This window comes from Chiloscyllium punctatum, chromosome 2 (assembly GCF_047496795.1).
Source record: "Chiloscyllium punctatum isolate Juve2018m chromosome 2, sChiPun1.3, whole genome shotgun sequence".
Taxonomy (NCBI): Eukaryota; Metazoa; Chordata; class Chondrichthyes; order Orectolobiformes; family Hemiscylliidae; genus Chiloscyllium; species Chiloscyllium punctatum.
The window spans coordinates 59,333,590-59,354,618 of record NC_092740.1 but is presented as its reverse complement, the minus strand read 5'-3'; the positions used below and the strand labels follow the sequence as shown (position 1 = coordinate 59,354,618).

The window sequence follows — 21,029 nt, the reverse complement described above, 5'->3', positions numbered from 1 at the left end:
AAGTGCAAGTTTATGCACATAGCTAGATTAATAGTGTGCAAGTCTTTGCACATATCTCTCAGACAGAGTAGTCTAGACCTGGATCTACATGGGAGTCACCAACTTGTCTATGGAGTCTGCCGATTGCACATGTGCCAAGCTGGCATGTTACTGACAATGTTAGTACGATTGGACCCAGTCTACCAACTGCTTCTGATAAATTTGCCTGTGCACATATAAATATGTATGCATTTTGATGAAGTCATTAATGTCTGAGGCCATTGGATTATCTGCTGCCTGGAATTGAGCAACTTCCTAGTCTTCAGTATCCTCTGAGTGACAGAGACATGTGGCCTTCTTCAACTAGCTATAAAGATGTCTCTGCAATGTGCTCACTAGATTGTGCTCTTAAGTTGTGTTGCAGGAAAAAACACCAGTCTCAGAGTCAGATTCAGGGTTCAATGACAGAGTTTATTGCACAAGGAAATACCAGAGCTCTGGGGAGAGAAAGACACCAACAGCACAGTGGTCAGCTGCAAGTCTTCTGTCTACTCGGAGCACATGTAAAGAAACTTTTTTATATCTTGTGATACAATAGGTCAGTGATGAGATTATTGTCTTTGTAACATGGTTTGTTTATGGCAATCATTGAAGAATCATTGATAGTTTCGACACAGTCTTTGTCAGTTCCAGTGCAGCCTTTGTTAATTTCTGCATGGTCATTGTCAGTTTCAGTGTAGACATTGTCAGTTTCAATGTCTGCATGGAAATCCATTGCTGTAGTAATGGGTGTTAATTGCTCTTCCTGAGCAGGATGCCTACTGCAGCCCTGGCTATTAGCATTGCATATTGATTCTGTATCAAGCTGACAGCATTTCTATAAGAGGTGTTGGCTGGACCCAGACACTTTAGGTGGGGAGGGGAGTGGGGCAGTGTTCGTTACTCATGTGTATTCTCTTCCCCCACCCGCCTTAAACTCATCAACTGGGTTGCGAGTGCATTGTGTTGACATTCTGGTGGCCCCAGGCAGTGTCTGTATCTGCTCTGCTGTTTCTCTCCATATTGTGATCTGGTGGCCATCTTGTGTGTCAAGTTGGCCAACTGGTGGCTCAGCAGCCATCTTGTGTGTCTGTGTGCCTAGTGTCACCCTGCCCCGTGCCAACTCCCTCTTCAGTTGAAACCTAGGGCACAAGTAAAGCTTTTCTAGTGAAGTTGGATGTATTGATGACTGTCTCTAGCATAGGAATTAATTGTATAAGAAGAATGAAAGTTTACTATAGATTAAAAATGAGGTAGCAATGTATTTAAAGAACAGCAGCTCAGCAAAGTGCAATGAAGCCAGGCATAATGAAGCTACTGGGTTGCTTGACCATTGAGATCTCTTCATCCCCACATTGATCAGTTGTTATTTTCTGTGGCCAAATTGAGCATCTTTTTTCCCTCAAATATAGTGAGAAGCCTTATGTCTGTCTCACCACTACCCATTTCTGACGCTGATCAGATTATAAAATATCTATTTGTGACTTCTGCACTGGAGGCTCCTTGTGTTACAAACAGGGTCAGAAATCCTCAAAACCATATATAGAAAAAGATAGGAACATAGAAAATAGGGACCGACATTGTAAACTTTTCACTGTACTCTTGTACTTCCGTACTTGAATACACATGACAATAATGGATATTGTATTCTACACTATAGGCTATTCGGCCCTTTGAGTCTGTTCCCCATTCAGTATGATCATAACTGATCATCTAACTCACTATCTGTTCCCACTTTCTCCCCATACTCTTTGATCTCTTTAGCCCTAAAACTTAATGCCTTCTTGAAACTGTTTTGACCTCAACACTTCCTGTGACAGAGAATTCCACTCTCTGCGAAGAAATTTCACCTCATCTCAGTCATAAATGACCAACCCTATATCCAAAGTGTAACCCTTGGCTCTGGACTCCCCAGTCATTGGAACCATCCTTTCTGCATTTACCTTGACTAGTTCTATTAGGATCCTACACATTTCTCTGAGATTTTACCCCTGTCCCTCCCACCAACAATCTACCATCATTTCGATAGTAATCTGCCTTCTTGTTTTTCCGACCAAAGTAGATAGCCTCACATTTATCGATGTTATATTTACTATGCCATGCATTTACCCACTCATTCAAAATCGAAATTACATTGAAACATCTCTGTATCCTTCTCACAGCTCACTCACAACTCCAGCCTTGTCTCTTCTGCAAACTTGGAGATATTGCATTTTGGTCCCTCATCTAAATCATTACTATATTGTGAATGGCTGGGTTCCAAGCACTGATCTCTGTTGCCCACTAGTCACTGCCTGCTACTTGGAAAAAGAACCATTCATTTCTACATTTCATTTCCTGCCTGCCAATCTGTTCTCTATCCATGTCAGTATATGAACCCCAATCCCTTGCGCTTTCATTTTAAATGCTAACCTCTTTTGTGGGACCTTATCGAAATCTTAATGAAAGTCCAAGTCGACCAAATCTGCTGTCTCCCTTTTATCAACTCTACTAGTTACATCCTCAAAGAAGTTTAGTAGATTTGTCAAGCATGATTTCTATTTCATAAATTCATGCTGACTCTGTCTGATCCTGACACTGTTTTTCAAGTGTACTGCTAATAGATCTTTTATGATGGACTCTGGCATTTTCATCCAGTTGTGGAGATCATCATTGAAACTGTGTCCCCTTTTACAACACTAACTTTATATTCCAATAGACACATTAAAAGCTACTGTGAAAAGGTAAAAATGTGAAATAAGTGAAATGATGGGGTGGGAGTGGTTGAGGATTTAGGGTGGGAGTGGATGATGGAATCTGGTGCAGTATGAGTGAAGGTGTATAGTGCATATGAGTGAAATGGTAGAGTGCCAAATGGCGAGGGTTATGAACTCAGGTGAATAGGTGAGTCTTAGGGTAAGTTGGAGGAGTTTGGTCAGAGTGAGTCCACCACTGTCAGGTGAGGTGTAGGTGTCAGATCAGGAATGGATGATGGTATCTGATCTGTCGAGGTGATCAGGTGCAGTGGGCTACGGGGAAAGGTTGCCATGTCTAATGGGGTCTAAAGAATGTCAGGATGCCAGGTGGTGTTAACTCAGGATATTTCAATTGGTGGGCGTGATTTAGAGATGCTGGTGTTGGACTGGGGTGTACAAAGTTAAAAATCACACAACACCAGGTTATAGAGTATACAATTGTAAGACATAGAATTTTTTTTAGATTAGATTACTTACAGTGTGGAAACAGGCCCTTCAGCCCAACAAGTCCACACCGACCCTCTGAGAAGCTACCCACCCAGACCCAGTCCCCTACATTTACCCCTTCACCTAACACTATGGGCACTTTAGCATGGCCATATCACCTAACCTGCACATTTTAGGACTGTGGGAGGAAACCGGAGCACCCGGGGGAAACCCACACAGACACCGGGAGAACGTGCAAACTCCACACAGACAATTGTCTCTGGCGCTGTGAGACAGTAGTGCTAACCACTGAGCCACTGTGCCTCCCACAATTTATAGCAAAAGTTTACAGTGTGATGTAACTGAAATTATACATTGAAAAATACTTTGATTGTTTGTTAAGTCTCTCATCTGTTAGAATGACCAAGTTAGTTTCACTTCTTTCACATGTAAATCACAAAACTTTTTTAAAAAGTTACATTCTCAGGTGAACTTTAACAATTGGTGTCAGCTCAGATAATGTGTTGAAGGTGTTAGCCCCCTGTGTATTGCTGTCTGTGCCATAATGTTTAGACTGATTCTAATCTAAAAATGAACTAACAGAATCTTGCATGGATTCATGCAGTATTTGAGCAAAGTACAATGTAACTCTGCAAGTACAAATTCACCCCACAAACATATATGTATATGTGTGCATTTGTGTGTGTGTGTGTTTAGGAGTTTGTGTCTGTGTGTGTAGGAGTGTCTGTGCAATGGGGTCACCTGTAGTGTGACATGAACCCAGGGTCCCGCTTGAGGTCCCCCCCTAGGTTCCAAACAATTGGTGGGGTCAGTGTTGAGTCAGGATGCAGTTTAATAGTTACCCAGGATTTCGATCTTTAAGTGTTTGATCTTTAACTTTTCCTAGGTACCTATTTAGCTCAAATGAACAGGAACTCACCAAATTCTAGAACCTTAAGGGGCTTTCTCCCTGGCTTCCAGGTTCAGGAATTGTCCATCATAATTTAAAGTTTCCCAGACAGTTCACTTGGAATGAGCTGAGTCAGGATTTCCTCACAGTCCCAACACATAATTCTAGTCAACATTGCTGTACTAACTGTCTCGCCCCATCAGAACACCTGGCCCATTATTTCGGGTCAGTGAGTTTTTATCTGAATACAGGCGGCACTTTGTGTTTTGACTTTCTTGATCAAATATATCTTGAAGGTAACAGGGAATTGGAAGCGATCACAATGTAGGGATCTAATCAAAGACTCAAATAATTATGAAGAGGGTGAGAACCTTGCGTTTTATAGTTATTTCTGAAACAGGAGATCCAATTATGAAATCACTCCAGTGTATTTGCTACTTATATTTGATTTATATTGTTTTTACTTCAAACTTATTCTGTTTGATGAGCGTTTTTATTTCAACAACACAAAAATCACTCAGCTTCTGATTATTGATGTTCACTCAAGGCAATTAATAATTATGAATGGTTACTGCTGGTTCAGTGAAAAAGAATATTAGAAAACAAAATTGCTTGTTAAATAATGTACATTTCTTAATATTGTATGATTTATTGCATTTTTAAAATTTCTAATCTTTAGTTACCACATCTATTGATACATTTATTCAGTATTTGTTTAGATGGAGGCAGCCATTTTTAGAAGACATCTTTTAAAGTGAGATTTAAAAGACTATTTTGTTGAAAATCAGTATTTAGATATTGACTACTGGATACTGACTATTTTGAAAAATGCCAAAGCTCAGACTATTACATCTTCCTAATGTAACAAACTTCCAAAAAAGCAGTTAATTTTTATGTCATAAGATAGTGCAGCAAAGGTTAACAAAATAAGTTTAAACTAAATGAAATATATTTATAAACTAAAGCAGAGATATTTTAGGAGGTAACTTAATATACCAGTTGCATTCATAGAGAAAATGCTACGTAAACATATTACTCTTTATGTCTATTTGCTGATCATTTATTTGCTTTGTTTTACCCTACACTGAGAATTGATGTTATCTGTTGTCTGATAGAATTTGAACTTATGTTTCAGTTGCATATAAGGAGGCAATATGCCAGCGCAATTATGTTATTACTTTAGTGCCACACTAAAATTGTTTTGATGCATATCTTTAATTGATGATCTGACAATTTATGATTTACTATCTGTAATTGATAATATGGAGTTTAACATTGCTAAAAGAAGACACAAAGTGGAAGCTTTTCAAGGTGGCACTCATCAGGATTGGGACTTGAAATGAAACTTTGAAAGAAAACAACAGGTTATATATACACCAGGAGAAATTGATGCTCATTGTTTGCACCATGATTGGCATGGAGATACAGTAGGAACTGTAAACTGTTGATCATGTTTAGCTGAATAAATGTAGACCAGAACAAATTGTTGCCTCAGTTACCATTTCCATTTTGAAAAAGGTGAAATCTATAGACATATTTCTTTTGTCTACAAAGAGCAGTGTGCACACAGAAATGAATCACACTGTGAGACCTACTGCTAAATTAGTTTCTGGTGTAGTTCTTAGCACAATCAGGATTATCTAGTAAATGCTGTTCAATAACAGGATCACATCTAATGTTGGACGGTGTTCTGTGGTTTCCATCTGCTGGTTGAGTCTGGCTGACATGCTGCAGAAAGTCAAAGGGATGTGTCGTTCAACACTGAAACGTATGCATCACATTATCCATTTGTAAAGCAGGCACAATATCCTTTTGGTTTGAGATCAAAAGCTCATTAATGGAGAATAGCACTCATGTTTTATGCAAAGTAGTAGTTTGGGATAACTAGTTGTTTATCTGTTTATCAAACCTTGGAGCCAGCTGAAGTTATTCTTATGAGTTTATGTTATACACAGCGAGTGATGATTTGATCAAGGTAGGCATTATCAGGCAGGATATTTTTGATATGCCTGATCTCAGCATCAAATGTATGAAACAAGCAGATTGCTAGGGTTCGATTCAAGAGGTCGCTGGTAAGATTAATCTTTCCTGAAATACATCAAGGAAAGGGAACTCATTTCAATGGTAAATTTGAGTGCAGGATGGGGTTTATTAAGCTATGTAAAGCTATCGATTCACATGATGCAAATATGTCAATTGTGTATTGGAATTATGCCAAGGAGATTAGTGGCTATTCCACCAAAAAACAAGTGAACAAGAGCTGGGAGATCCTATGGCAACACCATGGACCTGGGTGTACTTGCTGTCAAGAGAATTGAACTTAAAGGAACTGAACTCAGCTGTATGATTTGCTAAGTTTGTGAGTTTCATATAAACATATTCATACACATCTAGATTACCATTATTTAGTAACCCATTACAATTGTCAATGGCTTCCTTGAGAGGTACATTGGTGGATAGGCTAGCAATATCGAAAGAGCACATGGGCATACTACTGTTCTCAATATGTAGGTCTTCTTTAGCCTTCCCAAAACTGAAGGATTCCTTCACAGTGTATATGGAAAACTTGTTTAAAACTAGTTGCTGCAATCTGCTAAACTGTGTGGCCTATACGTATCATGCAAAATCATTTAGATGTTAGTAAGATGTAAAGTGACATTATTTTTGTAATGCCTTGTGAAATCCATGCTTGCCTGGATCCAGTGAGCCATGAGGATGAATATTTTCAATATAGGGTAGAGCACTACCCTAATGCAAGTCCAATAGGTATCTCAGCAAATTTTCCTCAAGTATGACTGCAGTCACATGTATGCTAATATTTTGTAGATCATTCTACTTTTGTGAATATTGGGAAGACAAGTCAGCAGATTTCCAATATGTCTCAACTTCTCCTTTTCCATTATGAGCTCACATAGTTATGTAGAACTTTGCTAACTTGGCAGAAAAACAGTTTTTAATGAGTGAGAATGTCCTGATTATGTCCAGAAATGCTACTAATAGAGGTCTTTATGTAAGCATTAACATTGTTTTCATTAAACAAATGAGATTATCAAAGTACTACTAGAGGAGAAATATTACTAATTAATTTTATGTTAATTAGGGCTTGTCAAGATTTAAAAGAATAATCGTCATAGGGAACTGTCTTGTCAGGGCACAGACAGGAGATTCTGTGGCAGTGAGCATGAATCTAGGATAAAATGTTGCTTTCCTGGTGCCAGGGTTAAGTACGTTTCAAAATGTTTGAAGCATATTTTCAAAGGGGAAAGTGAGAAGCTGAAAGTTGTTGTACACACTCATAGGAATGCATTATTAGGGAAAGGGTCAATGCTTTGCAGAATGAATATAACAAGTTAGGTAGACGGTTAAAAAACAGAACCTCAAAAGTAGTCATAGCTGGTTTTACTCTCTGTGCCAAGTTCTAAGAGGGAAGGAATAAAATGATAGGGCAGATAAATGAATGGCTGAAGAGGTGGTGCAATGTGCAGGGATTCAGATTCTTGGATCATTGGGATATCTTCTTGGGTAGAAAAGACATGTTCAAAAAGGATGGGTTTCACCTGAACTACAAAGGGACCAATATCCTGGTGAGGAGATTTGCTAATTCTATTTCGGGAGCTTTTAAACTTAAAGAATGGGGTGGGTGGTTCTTAATTAGCAGTGAAAATAGAAAGACAGGTGAGGATAGTTCTGATTCAGAAAAGAGCAAGTTAATCAGAAAAGACGACAAGAGCAAGTCAGAGAACAAGGTAACTATGAAGAATTAAACTGCATTTATTTCAATGCAAAGGGTGTAACAAGTAAGGCTCATGGCATATATTGGAATGTAGGGCTGAGATGTCACAGCTATTACAGAAACTTGACTGAAGGAAGGACAGGAACAGCAGTTCAATGTTCAGCATTTTAGATGCTGTAAGAAGGACAGAAAGAGAGGCAAGAGAGAAAGGGAAATGATGTTTTTGATTAAGAAAAATATTTCCACTGTAATTAGAGAGGATATTTCTAAGGAATCATTCAGAGAAAATATATGGGTTGAAATGAGAAATAAGAAAGGGAGTATCACCTTCATGGAATTGTACTATAATGCTCCCCCCCTCCCCTTCCAATAGTGAGGGAAAAATTGAGAAGCAAGTATGTGGAAAGATTCAGATATATGTAAGAAAAATACAGTTGCAATAGTAGGGATCTTATTTTTCCAAGCATTGATTGAGATACTTGAAATCAAACAGCAGAGGCAGTCAGCTGTGCAGATTCACTGCTGGGTCAGACAGCAGTGCAGGTTTATTTCTCTGTTTGATTCGCTTCCCATGTGATCACTGCCTTTGTCTCTCTTCCTCCTTTTTAAAGTGCCGTTGTTTTAATTTTTTTCCCCAAGTTCCAAAATAATGCAACTGTTTATAAACCAATAATTACTGCTCCAAGAATTCGAGGAAATCAACTCCAACATTGAAAATACCTCCAAAAAGGAGCAGCTCTTAAAGCCACAATTTTTCCTGTCCTCCATGTTGGATTACCCAGAATCCTTTTTCACGCAGAAGTGGTGCATGTATGGAATGAGTTGCCAGAGGAAGTGGTGGAGGCTGGTACAAATTCAGCATTTAAAAGGCATCTGGATGGGTATATGAATAGGAAAGTTTTAGACTGATGTTGCCAAATGCTGGCAAATGGGACTAGATTTGTTTAGGATATGTGGCTAGCATGGGCCAGTTGGACTAAAGGTTCTGTTTCTGTGCTGTATATCTCTATCATTGAATAACCGTTAAAGAGTTGGATAGTGAGGAATTTGTTAAATGTGTTCAAGATAATTTTCTTTATCAATATGGAAATGCTCCTACAGGAGCAGGAGCAAAGCATGACCTTCTCTTTGGAAATAATGCAGAGCAAATGACTGAAGTGTTAGTAGGGGAACATGTTGAGACGAATAATCATAATTCTATTAGTTTTAAAATAGTTGTGGAAAAGGCTAAACCTTCCATAAAAGTTAAGGTTCTTAATTGGAGTAAGGCAAATTTTAATGGTATGAGACAAGAACTTTCAAAGTTGATTGGAGTAGACTGTTTGCAGGTAAAGGGATGACTAACAAATGGAACGCTTTCAGAAGTGTGATAAAGAGAGTTCAAAAACATTATGTTCCTGTGAGAGTGAAAGGTAAGGCTGGTAAGGTTAGGGAACATTGGATGAATGAAGATATTGAGGCTCTAGTCAAAAATAAAAAAGCATCGTATGTTAGATATAGGCAACTGGAATCAAATGAACCTCTTGAAGAGTATAAAGAGTGTCGGGTGTTCTTAAGAGGGAAATCAGGAAGGCAAAGAGGATATATGAACTAGCCTTGGCAGATAAAGTTAAGGGTAATATAAAGAGATTTCACAAGTGCATTAACAGCAAAAGAGCAACTAGAGAGAGTAGGGCCCCTTAAAGATCAAAGAGGTAGGTCATCTTAATGTTGAACCTCAGGAGATGGGAGAGATATTAAATGAATATTTTGCAGTTTTTACTGTGGGAAAGAAATGGAGGCTAGGGGTCTCAGGAAAGTGAATATTGGTATTTTGAAAACAGTACACATTACAAAAGAGGAATTGTTGGAGGTCTTAGAAAACATAAAGATGGATAAATGGCCAGGACCTGACCAAGTGTATCCCAGGGCATTGTGGGAAGCTGAGGAGGAAATTGCGGGGCACCTAGCAGAAATATTTGTATCATCTATAAGCAACAGGTGAGATACCGGAGGCCTTGAGGATAGTCTTTATTTAAGAAAGACTGTAAGGAGAAGCCTGTGAATCTGACATTGGTAGTGGGTAAGTTATGGAGGTAATTCTGAAAGATAGTATTTACATGCACTTGGAGAGACTAGGAATGATAAGTCAGCATGGTTTTGTGCGAGGGAAATTGTGTCTCACAAACTTGATTGAGGAAGTAACCAAAAAGATTGATGAGGGCAGCACTATGGACATTGTTTACTTGGAGTTTAGTAAAACCTTCGATTAGGTTCCGCACAATAAACTAATTAATAAAGTTAGATCACATGAGATTCAGGATGAGCTTGCCAATTAGATGCAAAATTGGTTTTACGGTAAGAGGCAGAGGGTGGTGGTGACGGTTGTTTTTCGGACTGGAGGCCTGTGACCAGCGGTGTTCCACTGCAATTGGTAATGGGTCCACTTTTGTTTCACTTTTATGTAAATGATTTGGATGAGAATATAGGAGACATGGTTAGTACATTTGTAGATGACAGTAAAATAGGTGGTATAGTGGACAGTGAAGAAGGTTATCTAATGTTACAAAGAGGTCTTGATCAATTGGGACAATGGGCTGAGGAGTGGCAGGTGGAGTTTAATTTGGAAAAATGCACGATATTGCATTATGGTAAAACAAACAAGGGCAGTATTATACAATTAAAAGTAGTACCCTGGGTAGTGTTGTGGAACAGAGAAAGACCAAGAGGTTCAAGTACATTGTTCTTTGAAAATTGTGTCACAGATCAACAGTGTGGTTAAGAAGGCATTTAGTACACTTAGCTTCATTGCTTAGACCTTTATGAGTACAGGAGTTGGGACATTGTGTTGAGGTTGTACAAGAGGTTGGTGAGGCCTCTTCTGGAGTGCTGTGTGTAGTTCTGGTTGCTTTGTTATAGGAAGGATATTATTAAACTGGAGCGAGTTCAGAAAATATTTACCAGAATGTTGCTGGGTATTGAGGATTTGAGTTATAAAAATAGGTTGGAAAGGCTGGGACTATTTTCACTGGAGCGTAGGACATTGAGGGGTGACCTTATAGAGGTTAATTAAATCATGAGGGGCTTAGATAAGGTGAAAAGCAAAGGTTGGGGAGTTCAAAACTAGGGGGCGTATGTTTAAGGTGAGAGGAGAAAGATTTGAAAATGACACGGGGGGCAACTCGAGAGCGGTCAGTGTGTGGAATGGACTGCCGGAGGAAGTGGTGGATGCAGGTACATTTACAATGTTTAAAAGACATTTGGTTAAGTACATGAGTAGGTAAGATTTGGAAAGAGATATGCCAAATTCAGGCTGGTGGGACCAGTTTAGTTTGGGAACATGGTTGGTGTGGACCATTTGGATCAAAGGGACTGTTTCCATGCAGTAAGATTCTATGGCGTTAATACCACCTATGGTGCTTTATCTCAATGACAGATCTTCACAATACTTACCAAGACATTCACAGAATGCAAGGTCAAGAAGTTGCAAGATACTTGTACTTATCAGAAAGCAGATGAATTTCTGCTTCAAATGTAGACCTCGGGATTAAAAGAGATTCTATGATCATTTGAAAACAGTCTCTGAGCACAAGGCATTGTTGCATCATCAATCCTCACTGTCAGCAAATCAAGCTGCTCATGGGAAATGTCTAAATTCTAGAAAAACAGGCAGAGTATTTCAACTACATTGTTAGTCAGCCTTCATCCATCCATGAAATGACAAGCTGAATGCTATAGGTTGTGTCATCTGTAATTAGTAAAAATGGTCTGCCAAGGTGTTTGTGTAATTAAATGGGGATATTATTACTTTGAAATAAATTATTCTTTTTTCAATTTTTGTCATCATTCGGCTTGTAGTGTTATACTCTTTGGAACTCTTCTAGAAATTAGTTAAACCTGTGATTAAATTTTTTTTTCTAACCGAAGGTATTAGAAGATCTGGGGCAAAAGTGGGTATAAGTAGTTACCTTGCGTAATAACCATGACCTCACTGAATGTAGGAATGTTCAAGGACCTAAATAACCTACTTTCATCCTGATTTTCCTTTCTAGGAAGTTTTGATGATAATTATGTCTATTTCCCCCCTCTGGACATTACAACTTTTTCCTGAGCAAAATTAAAACAGAAATTTCTGGAAATACTCAGTGGGTTATGGGAGAAGGTGAGGGAAATAATTTTAGGTCTGTTGGTATTCATCAGGAAAAACTAGAGAAAGTTAAAAATGTGATAAGATTTGAGCACAGGGTGGGTGGGTCAAGGACAGAAGGAATGTCTGTAACAGAGTGAAAGATTACAGAGGTTGAAAACAGGAATATTAGTCTTCTAGTACAGGGAGTGGTAATGGTCAATAAAAGATGAAAGATATACCTAGAACAGGTGTGCTTCTCTGAAAGCAAAATAAAGAGAAAAACATGCAAAGGAAACAAAATGGGAGCAGACATTGTGTTCTGAAATTGTACTTGGTGTTGAGTCAGGAAGGCTGTCTGTCATTTAATTAAAAAATGAGGTACTGCTCATCAGGTTTACATTAAGCTTCATTGGTACAGTCAGGTTGAAGACAGCAATGTCAGTGTGAGAGCAAGGTGGAGAATGAAAATGACAGGCCTGTCATTTTACACTTAGAGCCATGATCATGGACTGAGTAGAGGTTACCAGATCTGCATTTGACCCCCCCACCACCCCCAGTGTAAAGAAGACCATATTATGAGAAGCAAATTATTGAAATAAGTACATGTAAATCATTGCTTTGCCTGGAAGGAGTGTTTTGGTCCTTGGAAAGTGAGGAGAGAAGAGATAGTATACATGTCCCACCACAGGGAAAATGCCATGGGAAGGAGACTGCATTTTGAGGTAACTGAAGAAGAATTTTCCTCATTTCCTTTTGAATATTGAATGATAATTGATAAAATAAACCATAGAAACAGTTCCATCTTGTTCTTAAATAGTAAAAATAGTTTAAAAAATCAAAATACAAAATGCAAACTTTTAATTAGTTATGGACAGCTTCAAGGACATGATAAATGGCCTGCATTTGCAGTGGACTTGCAGTTCCATCCCCAGTTTCAATATGTTACAAGCTACCAAGTTAGTAATTGAATCCAACCTACCAAATGAGCAACTTAATATTACCCCTAATCGGTTTTAATGGAAAGTAAATCACTCTAGAGTGTTAAACATAATCATAATAGTTTCTGGACAAACAAGATGTTAATATCTTTCCATAGTGTTTGAATGTCACCCAAGGCCATATTATAATAGTATGTGTATTATAATGCAGGAATGTTAAAATTCTTTGAAATATTACTTTCTATGTTGAAAGCATAAATCTTAATAACTAGTGTCCTAATCCATGTGAAGCCAATCTTTAAAGAGTCGTTAATTGTGAATGCAGACCAGTAATGTAAGTTGGATAGTTAGATTTGAGTATTCAGCTCCAAAACATGCAAAACTGAACTTACACTAACAATGAGAAACATTAAAATACCTCATCTGAGAGTATATTACTGGGACTATATTTAACAACTAATCTTACTCTTTAATTATTATCTCCTATAATTATGAAGTGTTGTTGTTCATTGTACAGTTCCTTCTTCAATTGCTTTTCATTTATTAGTAGTGATTCTTTTGTATTGAAAGAGATTTTCTTTGCTGTACACGTGAGTAACAAGTGTGAAATTATTGCAGTTGCACTGGATCTCACTTAATGTGTCTTCTATAATGCAGATGATTCACCGGGAGGCAGAAGTGAAGAACAAAGTGATTTCTGTCGCACTGACAGATTCTGTCCATAATGTATGGCACCAAGAAGCTGGAAAATCTGTACTGGACTGGATGCAGGAGGTAAGATCCATGCAGTTAAGACTGGACCAATTTCACAAGCAAAACTGGTTGATCCAGGAATAATTGGAAATATGAACTTAAGAGATATTATAATCATACTAAAGGTCAAGAAATACCTGACTACAGTAGTTAAGTTTCAATATCAAAGATTTCAGAAATTGTAATGTAGTATTGTTCATTCCCACTTTATGTGAAGATTATTTTTGGACAGCTTCAAGCACGTGATAAATGGTCTGCATTCGCAGTGAACATGTGGCTCCATCCCCAGTTTAGATATGTTACAAGTTATTGTCAGCAATCAAGGTGAGTAATTGGAGCTGAAGTGCAGATCAAGGATGATCTTTAGTGAAACTATATAGTTGGACAGCCAGTAATAATCAATTTGTGCCTTGAAACTACAAATACTCGTACTTAAAAAAATTTCAGACAGCCTTCAATACACCGAGTCTTTTTGTAGTTTAAAACAAAGGATTCATAGGTAATGGGAGCCAGCAACAGCTGAGAAGAATGGAATTTGTCAACCAGGAAGTTCTTTACACATAACAGAGAAACCACCACTGTCCAGCCTTTACTACTGACTCCTCATTTCTTTCTCACATTATCCAACTGCTGATACAGAAGATGTGAATGCATAGTTTGCAAAAGAGAGGGCAAAAGCATCAGAAACTGGATTTAGGATGGCCAAGATTCAAGCAAGGGTGTGAAACTGGGGAAGGATTTTGAAATTGGAGGACTGGCTCTGTAAAGAGAGATATCAGCATTTGAGGTAGTGAGGTGGTTCTATGAATTTTGGGGGTCTCAAGTGGAGGTCTGAAATGAGTAGGTCTCAGCTTTTAATGGGAATCACCGAAATCAGAGTAAGCCACTCTAAGGGTCTGCACATGCCAGTCGATATATTGATGCATTTACTTCCAGTTTTTCCAGCTGCTGCTATGCACAGATATCAGAGGTCCATACAGCAGCTGGAGAAACTAGAGAGAATGTAGCTTTGGAGGGATGGAAAATGGGGAGTGAGGTCTCAGAGAACAAAGGAAGAAGGAAGCACATGGAAGAGAATGAGTCTGGTATTTGAGAGATTTGGTCTCATGTCCTGGGGATGTTTGCTGGGGGAGCAATGAGGTGAAAATAGGCATCATTTGCAGAGCCAAAGGCAGCACAATGATGTTGGTCTGATTTTAATAGTTGCAGCAGGGGTCTTGTCCATTTGTTGGAAAACCAATGGGAGCCTTGTGTCACTTGTTGTGTTAAGACCTGGGCACCTACTTAGATAGCATTGAGACTCACACTCATTTAAGCCCCTAACAGTATGGCCAGCATTCCTGAAAACCTTACAGCCAACCAAAGATGTATTGCTCGTGCTACACTCAGATGTGTAAGAGAAATTGGCAATGGATCCCTAAATAGAGGTGAGTGTGGAAGTCATAGGGGTCACAAGAAGGGAGTTATTGCAAAGGACTGTCAGAGCAGGGTGCTGGCCTTCACTGGGCTACAACTTCCTGACTCATAGAGTGCCTGTTATTGAAGGGCCACACAATAGTCCATTGGCAAATTCCATGCCTGCCCCTGGTTAAATACCAGCAGCATGAGTTTGAGGTCTTCAACTGGTTGCTTAAGAACCTCAACTGCCTCCAGGCTGATTAGCTGCCCTCCATCCTAGTGCCACCCTGAACATGATTGTGGAGAATCTATGAGGTGATATGATTCTCACTCCTCAGCCTCCCACTGGATCCAATAGCTCACCTCTGCCTCTGAACTTGTTTCACAGGAGGTGATATTAAATTTCACCTACAGAGACAGAGAAGCACTAAGTACCTTTTTTTAACTCCCAAGTTAGGAGTGCAAAGTCTAGAAAATTCCTAACTCCATAAACCCATCTTGGGAGAAAGTGTCCTAACTGTCTGAATTTTCATTTTGACTCTTGTGGATGCTCATAGTAGTCATTCTTACAAACCCAGGAAGTGTTCAGAGGCAGTCATAGGATTTGTCAGGTGCTGAGATGGGCTGTTTAAAAGGCCGGCCGTGGCATATAATAAAATCAGGAAAGTAAACAACAACCCATTAACCTTTACCCCTCCCACGCCCTCATTACCCACACGCTGTCCATGTCCCATCCATGACAACTCATGCCACTTCGCATTCCCACAAATTGCATCCCCCCCCCCCCCACCTTGGTTCCATTCCAAATCTGGCAAATAGTAGGTGCCAGGTTAGAGTCATAGAGTCATCAAATGATGAGGTTGGGAGGCAGGATTTTGGGAATCAGGCCTCCAGTAACACTTGGGCTAAGATGTGGAACATTTTGCAAAATTTCAGACCTAAGAAAGAAACCAGAGAGCTAATAAAGTATAAGAATGGAGAAAAGGAGAAGAAGGGACTAATCGACGGTGGGATCCTTCACCACACGTAGCTGTTCATATATGGCGTAATATTTAAGGCACAGGTTAAACTCTGAAAAAAAATTAATAGTTTCAGGAGGGAAAATAACATTTTGGGGTTGAAGCCCTCCTCTTTTCGAACTGCAGTACGTATTGTAATTTCTCCATTTCCTCTCTTTCCCACAACATGGATGGTCTCCCAATTCTTAAAACTTCTGGCACAACACCTGCAAGGGACGCAACCATCTAGGGACTTCAGTCCCTAATAATTTGCTGTATATACAAACTCACTTCTGAAGGTATGAACACCTATGAGTGAAGAACATCAGATCCAATTCCCTTAGATGTCCCTATATTAGAGGTTTCACTATAATTAAATGGCAGACAGGATAAAGAAAATGAATTCTTCTTTTTCTAATGGTTAACTTTCAGCTAGTTGTTATAAACTAATTCATGGCTGTGCTGAGAAAGCATTCAAAATAAATGATAAACCAATTGTGTTTATTCACTAATCTTGCCATATTACTTTATAACATACTAGAATTCCAGGACTGCAAATCAAGCATTGATGGTAGCAATAAAAATAGAAAATGCTGGAAATGCTGAGCAAGTATAGTGATAGATAGAGTTAACATTTCTTTGGCTAAATCCAAGTTGTGTTGAGTTTTTGGAGGGATTTCCACCATGAGGCCTAGCGGGTTTTCTTACCAAACTCCCCTCATTAACTACCTACCCCAACCCTATGGTGTCCCATCATATTCAATTCTAGCCCTATCTTACCACATGCCATTCCCAATGCAACTTACCACTGAGTGGATATCTGCTGAAAGACTGGCATCCCTTGCACCCGTGCCATCTTCTAAAGGCCATTGTGCGCCTGGATGAGCATTGGTATTCCGAAGCTGCTCTGCTCAATCCAGCACATGTGCTGAACATGTCAGAGAATGACTGTGATTGTCTGACATGGTGCTGGAGATCCAGATAGACAGGATGATGTGAAGGACAGGGGTACTGTTCCTCGCCAACCCTGTAGATTCTGGCATCCTCGTCCTAAACAGGGAAGAGAGAACCTGTACAGTGGAAGCATATCTGATATTAGGCTGCTCAACCCATCAAAGACAGATCCTTGTCCTCAGAGAGAACTGGAACCATATCCTATGAGGATTCTGTAACATTCATATCCTGCCACACAAGACACAAGCACTCTGAGCCAAGAAAACAATGCTGGAGAAACTCAGCAGGTCTGGCAGCATCTGTGAAGAGAAACAATGTTTGTGGACAAGGGGTGCATATGATTGGTGCCCGTGGATCATGCCCTGGGATGCTGTTTGGTCATACACATCATGGAGGTCTCTTAGAGCTAACGGCAAGCTAGGTTCGTCATGTACCTGCTCTGATTTGTAAGTTACATTTTGTTGACGCCTAGCATGTTTGACATGTTTGGTAGTATAGAAAGCAATACCGAGTGTCCCTGATTTATAAATGTCTGACTTATGAATGCTCATACTTAGGAACATGATTTCATGCTGGGGTGTAATTTTAAAAATCAGGCATATGAACACTTCCTGTTCTTACAAATGGCTATTTTATATAGTTATGTTCCAATTCGCATACAAATCGACTTTCGAATGGACTCACGGATGCAACCCGGGGAATGCCTGTCTTTTAGGTCATTAACAAAACATTTAACAAATTCTCCTTTAGTTGGCAACTTGCAGCTCATTAGTGAGGAACTCACTATCCTCCTTGTGAAAAGCATAAAGGGTGGAGTGACATGCTCCCAAAATCGAAATAGGCCTTGCTGGACTTCTCAACCAGTTTTGCAATGAATCGTGCCATAGTCCATGAGACTGTGTCCCTTATAAGATTCCAACCAACATTTTGCATCCGTGACCTTACATCAAAATTGAGTAATGTTGGAAATACAAATGTTTTGAACAACTGAAAGAGAATAGTGTATGAAAGAAGATCGAAAGGCAAAATCTCTAATAGTATTGAATGCAAAAGAGATTAAATAACAAAAAGTTCTTGATGTGGTACTTGAACATAAGTAACAAGAAATCTAGAAATGAAGTGGTACTTGAACATAAGTAACAAGAAATCTAGAGTCCGTGCGCCCGACAGTTTACTGGATTACTGTTGCCCAAAAGCAAAGGAATTGAAATTTAGAGAGAAACCAGTACAGTAATTTTTACACTATATTCAAATTCCCCTTAAACTGAAAGAAGTAGAAATGAAACAAGTTTTCACTTCTAAACAAAAATGGTTTACTGTATATGTGACACTAGTTCCCTAGCAATGTAGTTGAACCTTAGCTTCTGTCTGAAATGGCCCAGCAAGCTCTTAGTTTAATAGCTATCAAGGATGAGCAATCAATGCTGGCCTTGCCAGCAATTCCATATAACCCATAAAAGAATAAAGAAAAAGTTTGACTCCATACACAATGGCCCATAGCTTCCTGTCAGTATTAAACAAAAAAAATGAACTGAGGTGCTGGAAACCTGAAACAAAAACAAAAATTGCTGGAGAAACTCAGCAGGTCTGGTTGTACCTTAAGAGAGAAAGCTGAGTTATTAGTTCGGCTCCAGTGTTCTGAGGAAGGGTTCGTGGACCCGAACGTTAACTATTTTCTATCCACTGCTGCCGCCAGACCTACTGATGTTTTTTCCAGCATTGATTTTTTTTTCCATTGTTAGTTGCATGCATTGCGTTGCTGCTGACAAAGATTACTGTGTCCCATACAGATTTCATTATGTTAGCTGAGATTTGTGATCCTGGTTGCAATGGCAATGGACCAATTCAGCCAACCCCATAGAATATCTAAAGTATACAAGGGAATGGTCAATGAGAGAGCATGCACTTTTTCCTGACATTAGCTATCTTATTCAGGTAAGTTTTAATGGTCTCAAATCTGTTTGGTGAGTGGCTATATGGGCAAAGATAAAAAAAGGTCCTTTATGGGTTTGTGAAAGTAGTTAGGTTGGTTGGAAGTCATGTTAGATCGGATAGGTAAACAAGTCCATGAACTCTGTCCTCCTTTGTCTTTTTGCCAATTGGCAGTCTGGGTCTTGTTTGATGTATTTGCTTGAACACAAGACTACTTTATTCTGCTATAAACACTTGCTTTGGTCCAATGTTTTGTTTCTTTACTTCAACCATTATCACTGCCCTTGCCTTTTATTCCATGGCATCTTTGACATTTAATCTCTCTGGCCTGTTAACTATCCTGTACCTTACCTTTTATTCTGACTTCCCCTCTTTTTTTTTCAAAATGATAATTAATGTCATATTTCTCCCTCCCTTCAGTTCCGAAGAAGAATCATCTTGGATTTGACATGCTAACTCTGTTTCTATCTCCCCAGTTGCTGACAGACCTGTTAGGTTTTGCCAGCACTTTCTATTTTATTTTAGATTTATAACATCTCCTTTTGCTCTTTTATACAATATTTTGCTTTTATTTTAATATCACTGAGGCTTAAGCTCAGATCTTTCTAGACAGATGGAATAAAACTTTATTCTCTCTAATGGTTTTTAAGGAAATTACATGTGAGCAATTTCAATTCAGTTCCCGGTGAATTATAAAATCACCGTAGTCCCAGAGAGACAATTTGGTTTAACCTCTAGCGAGGGGAGAGGTTGAGAAGAAGACTCTTTCATGGTAACCTTCGCCAGTGCAGGAATTGAACCAGTGCATTGGTATCTCTCTGCATTGCAAGCTAGCCAAACAGCCAACTAAACTAACTAATCACCTTAGCCATTTACAGTGTAAAACAGCCCTTGTCATTTACAACTGCCACCAAATGTATACACAGAATATTCCATTTCATTCAAGTTTTGAAAAGCCCTAAACTTTATAAACTCCACAAGAGATTTTGCTAACACCATTAAATCCAGAAATTACAGTTGACAATATAATTATTTTTATCATCCAGCTCTCGCTATTTAAATGTGTTAAAGGTGGGCAAATACTTTAAAATGTAATAATATTAAATTATCTTAAATTATTTAATATTTGCATAATAAAATTAAATTACTGACCGCTATTATGATCAAGCATTATGATCAAGCATTTGAATTCATAAATTTTAATGATGTCATGACAAAAATATATTCCAGTTTGGAGGATGTTATTGATGTGTTCCTTCTTAAGAAATTCACCATCTCAAAATAATTTCAGCGTTGTTTTGGTTGTCCAACAATGACAAATTACATTTATAAAGCATCTTTAGAAAGATTTGCCTGGATTAACTTTGCAACTGACACTTGCTACCAAAAGTATTCATGTTAATGTGATTAACCTTTTTTGCAGAACTTTGTTTATCAGCTCCATCTCAGGTTACCAATTCTGTGCCCTCCCAAAAGCCACCATAACCATCCTATTTAGTACTATAATTCAAGAGACATTGAATTATAAACCATTGTTACATCGTAAATATCTGAAGCAGACTTGAGACTTACCAACAGTCTTTTAACTGTTAATATACTGTTGCTTTGATTTTTCTATTGTATGCATCTGTGTTATGGTAATAATAACATCACTGCCTGTGGTGCCATGTCTGTTCATGCAGATGAGCACCCATCTGCCTACAAATGAGTTTATACCTCCAGATGTTCATTCATTTCTATTTTTAAGCCAGTTCACAAACACAGTTTCTGAGACATTATTATTCTGAGTCAAGCCTGATTATTTAAAGCACCTGTTGTGGTTTGTTTCACATAAGAAACAAAAGAAATGAACAATAAAGATGATAACAAAAGCTTTTTTTTCTAAGATCAAAATACTCTGTTACAAGAAAGGGGCAATGTATGGTTATGCTTGTTAAAGCATTCTGTATCAATCCTAAATAATGTTAAACAGTTGAATCACATTGTTTTCATCTTTGCTTTTGAAATTTCACATTGGATGTCTTAATGCATTTAAATTTTGAAATTTACCTTATGCACTACCTTCCATAAAAACTGATTGGAAAAATTTTTGATGGACTTTCTCTTAAATCAAAGAAAAGACTGGA

The 21,029-nt window shown here is 38.6% G+C and overlaps 1 protein-coding gene across 5 annotated transcripts in view; it reads left to right on the top strand.

Moving 5' to 3' along the window:
- The window catches only part of arb2a (ARB2 cotranscriptional regulator A), a 544,044-nt gene that overhangs the window by 330,588 nt on the left and 192,427 nt on the right, over positions 1-21,029 (top strand). For all 5 annotated transcript variants that reach the window (XM_072582914.1, XM_072582913.1, XM_072582916.1 and 2 more), the window contains exon 9: positions 13,526-13,642. In XM_072582914.1, the coding sequence (XP_072439015.1) occupies positions 13,526-13,642 (117 nt within the window). The remainder of the gene's footprint in view (positions 1-13,525; positions 13,643-21,029) is intronic.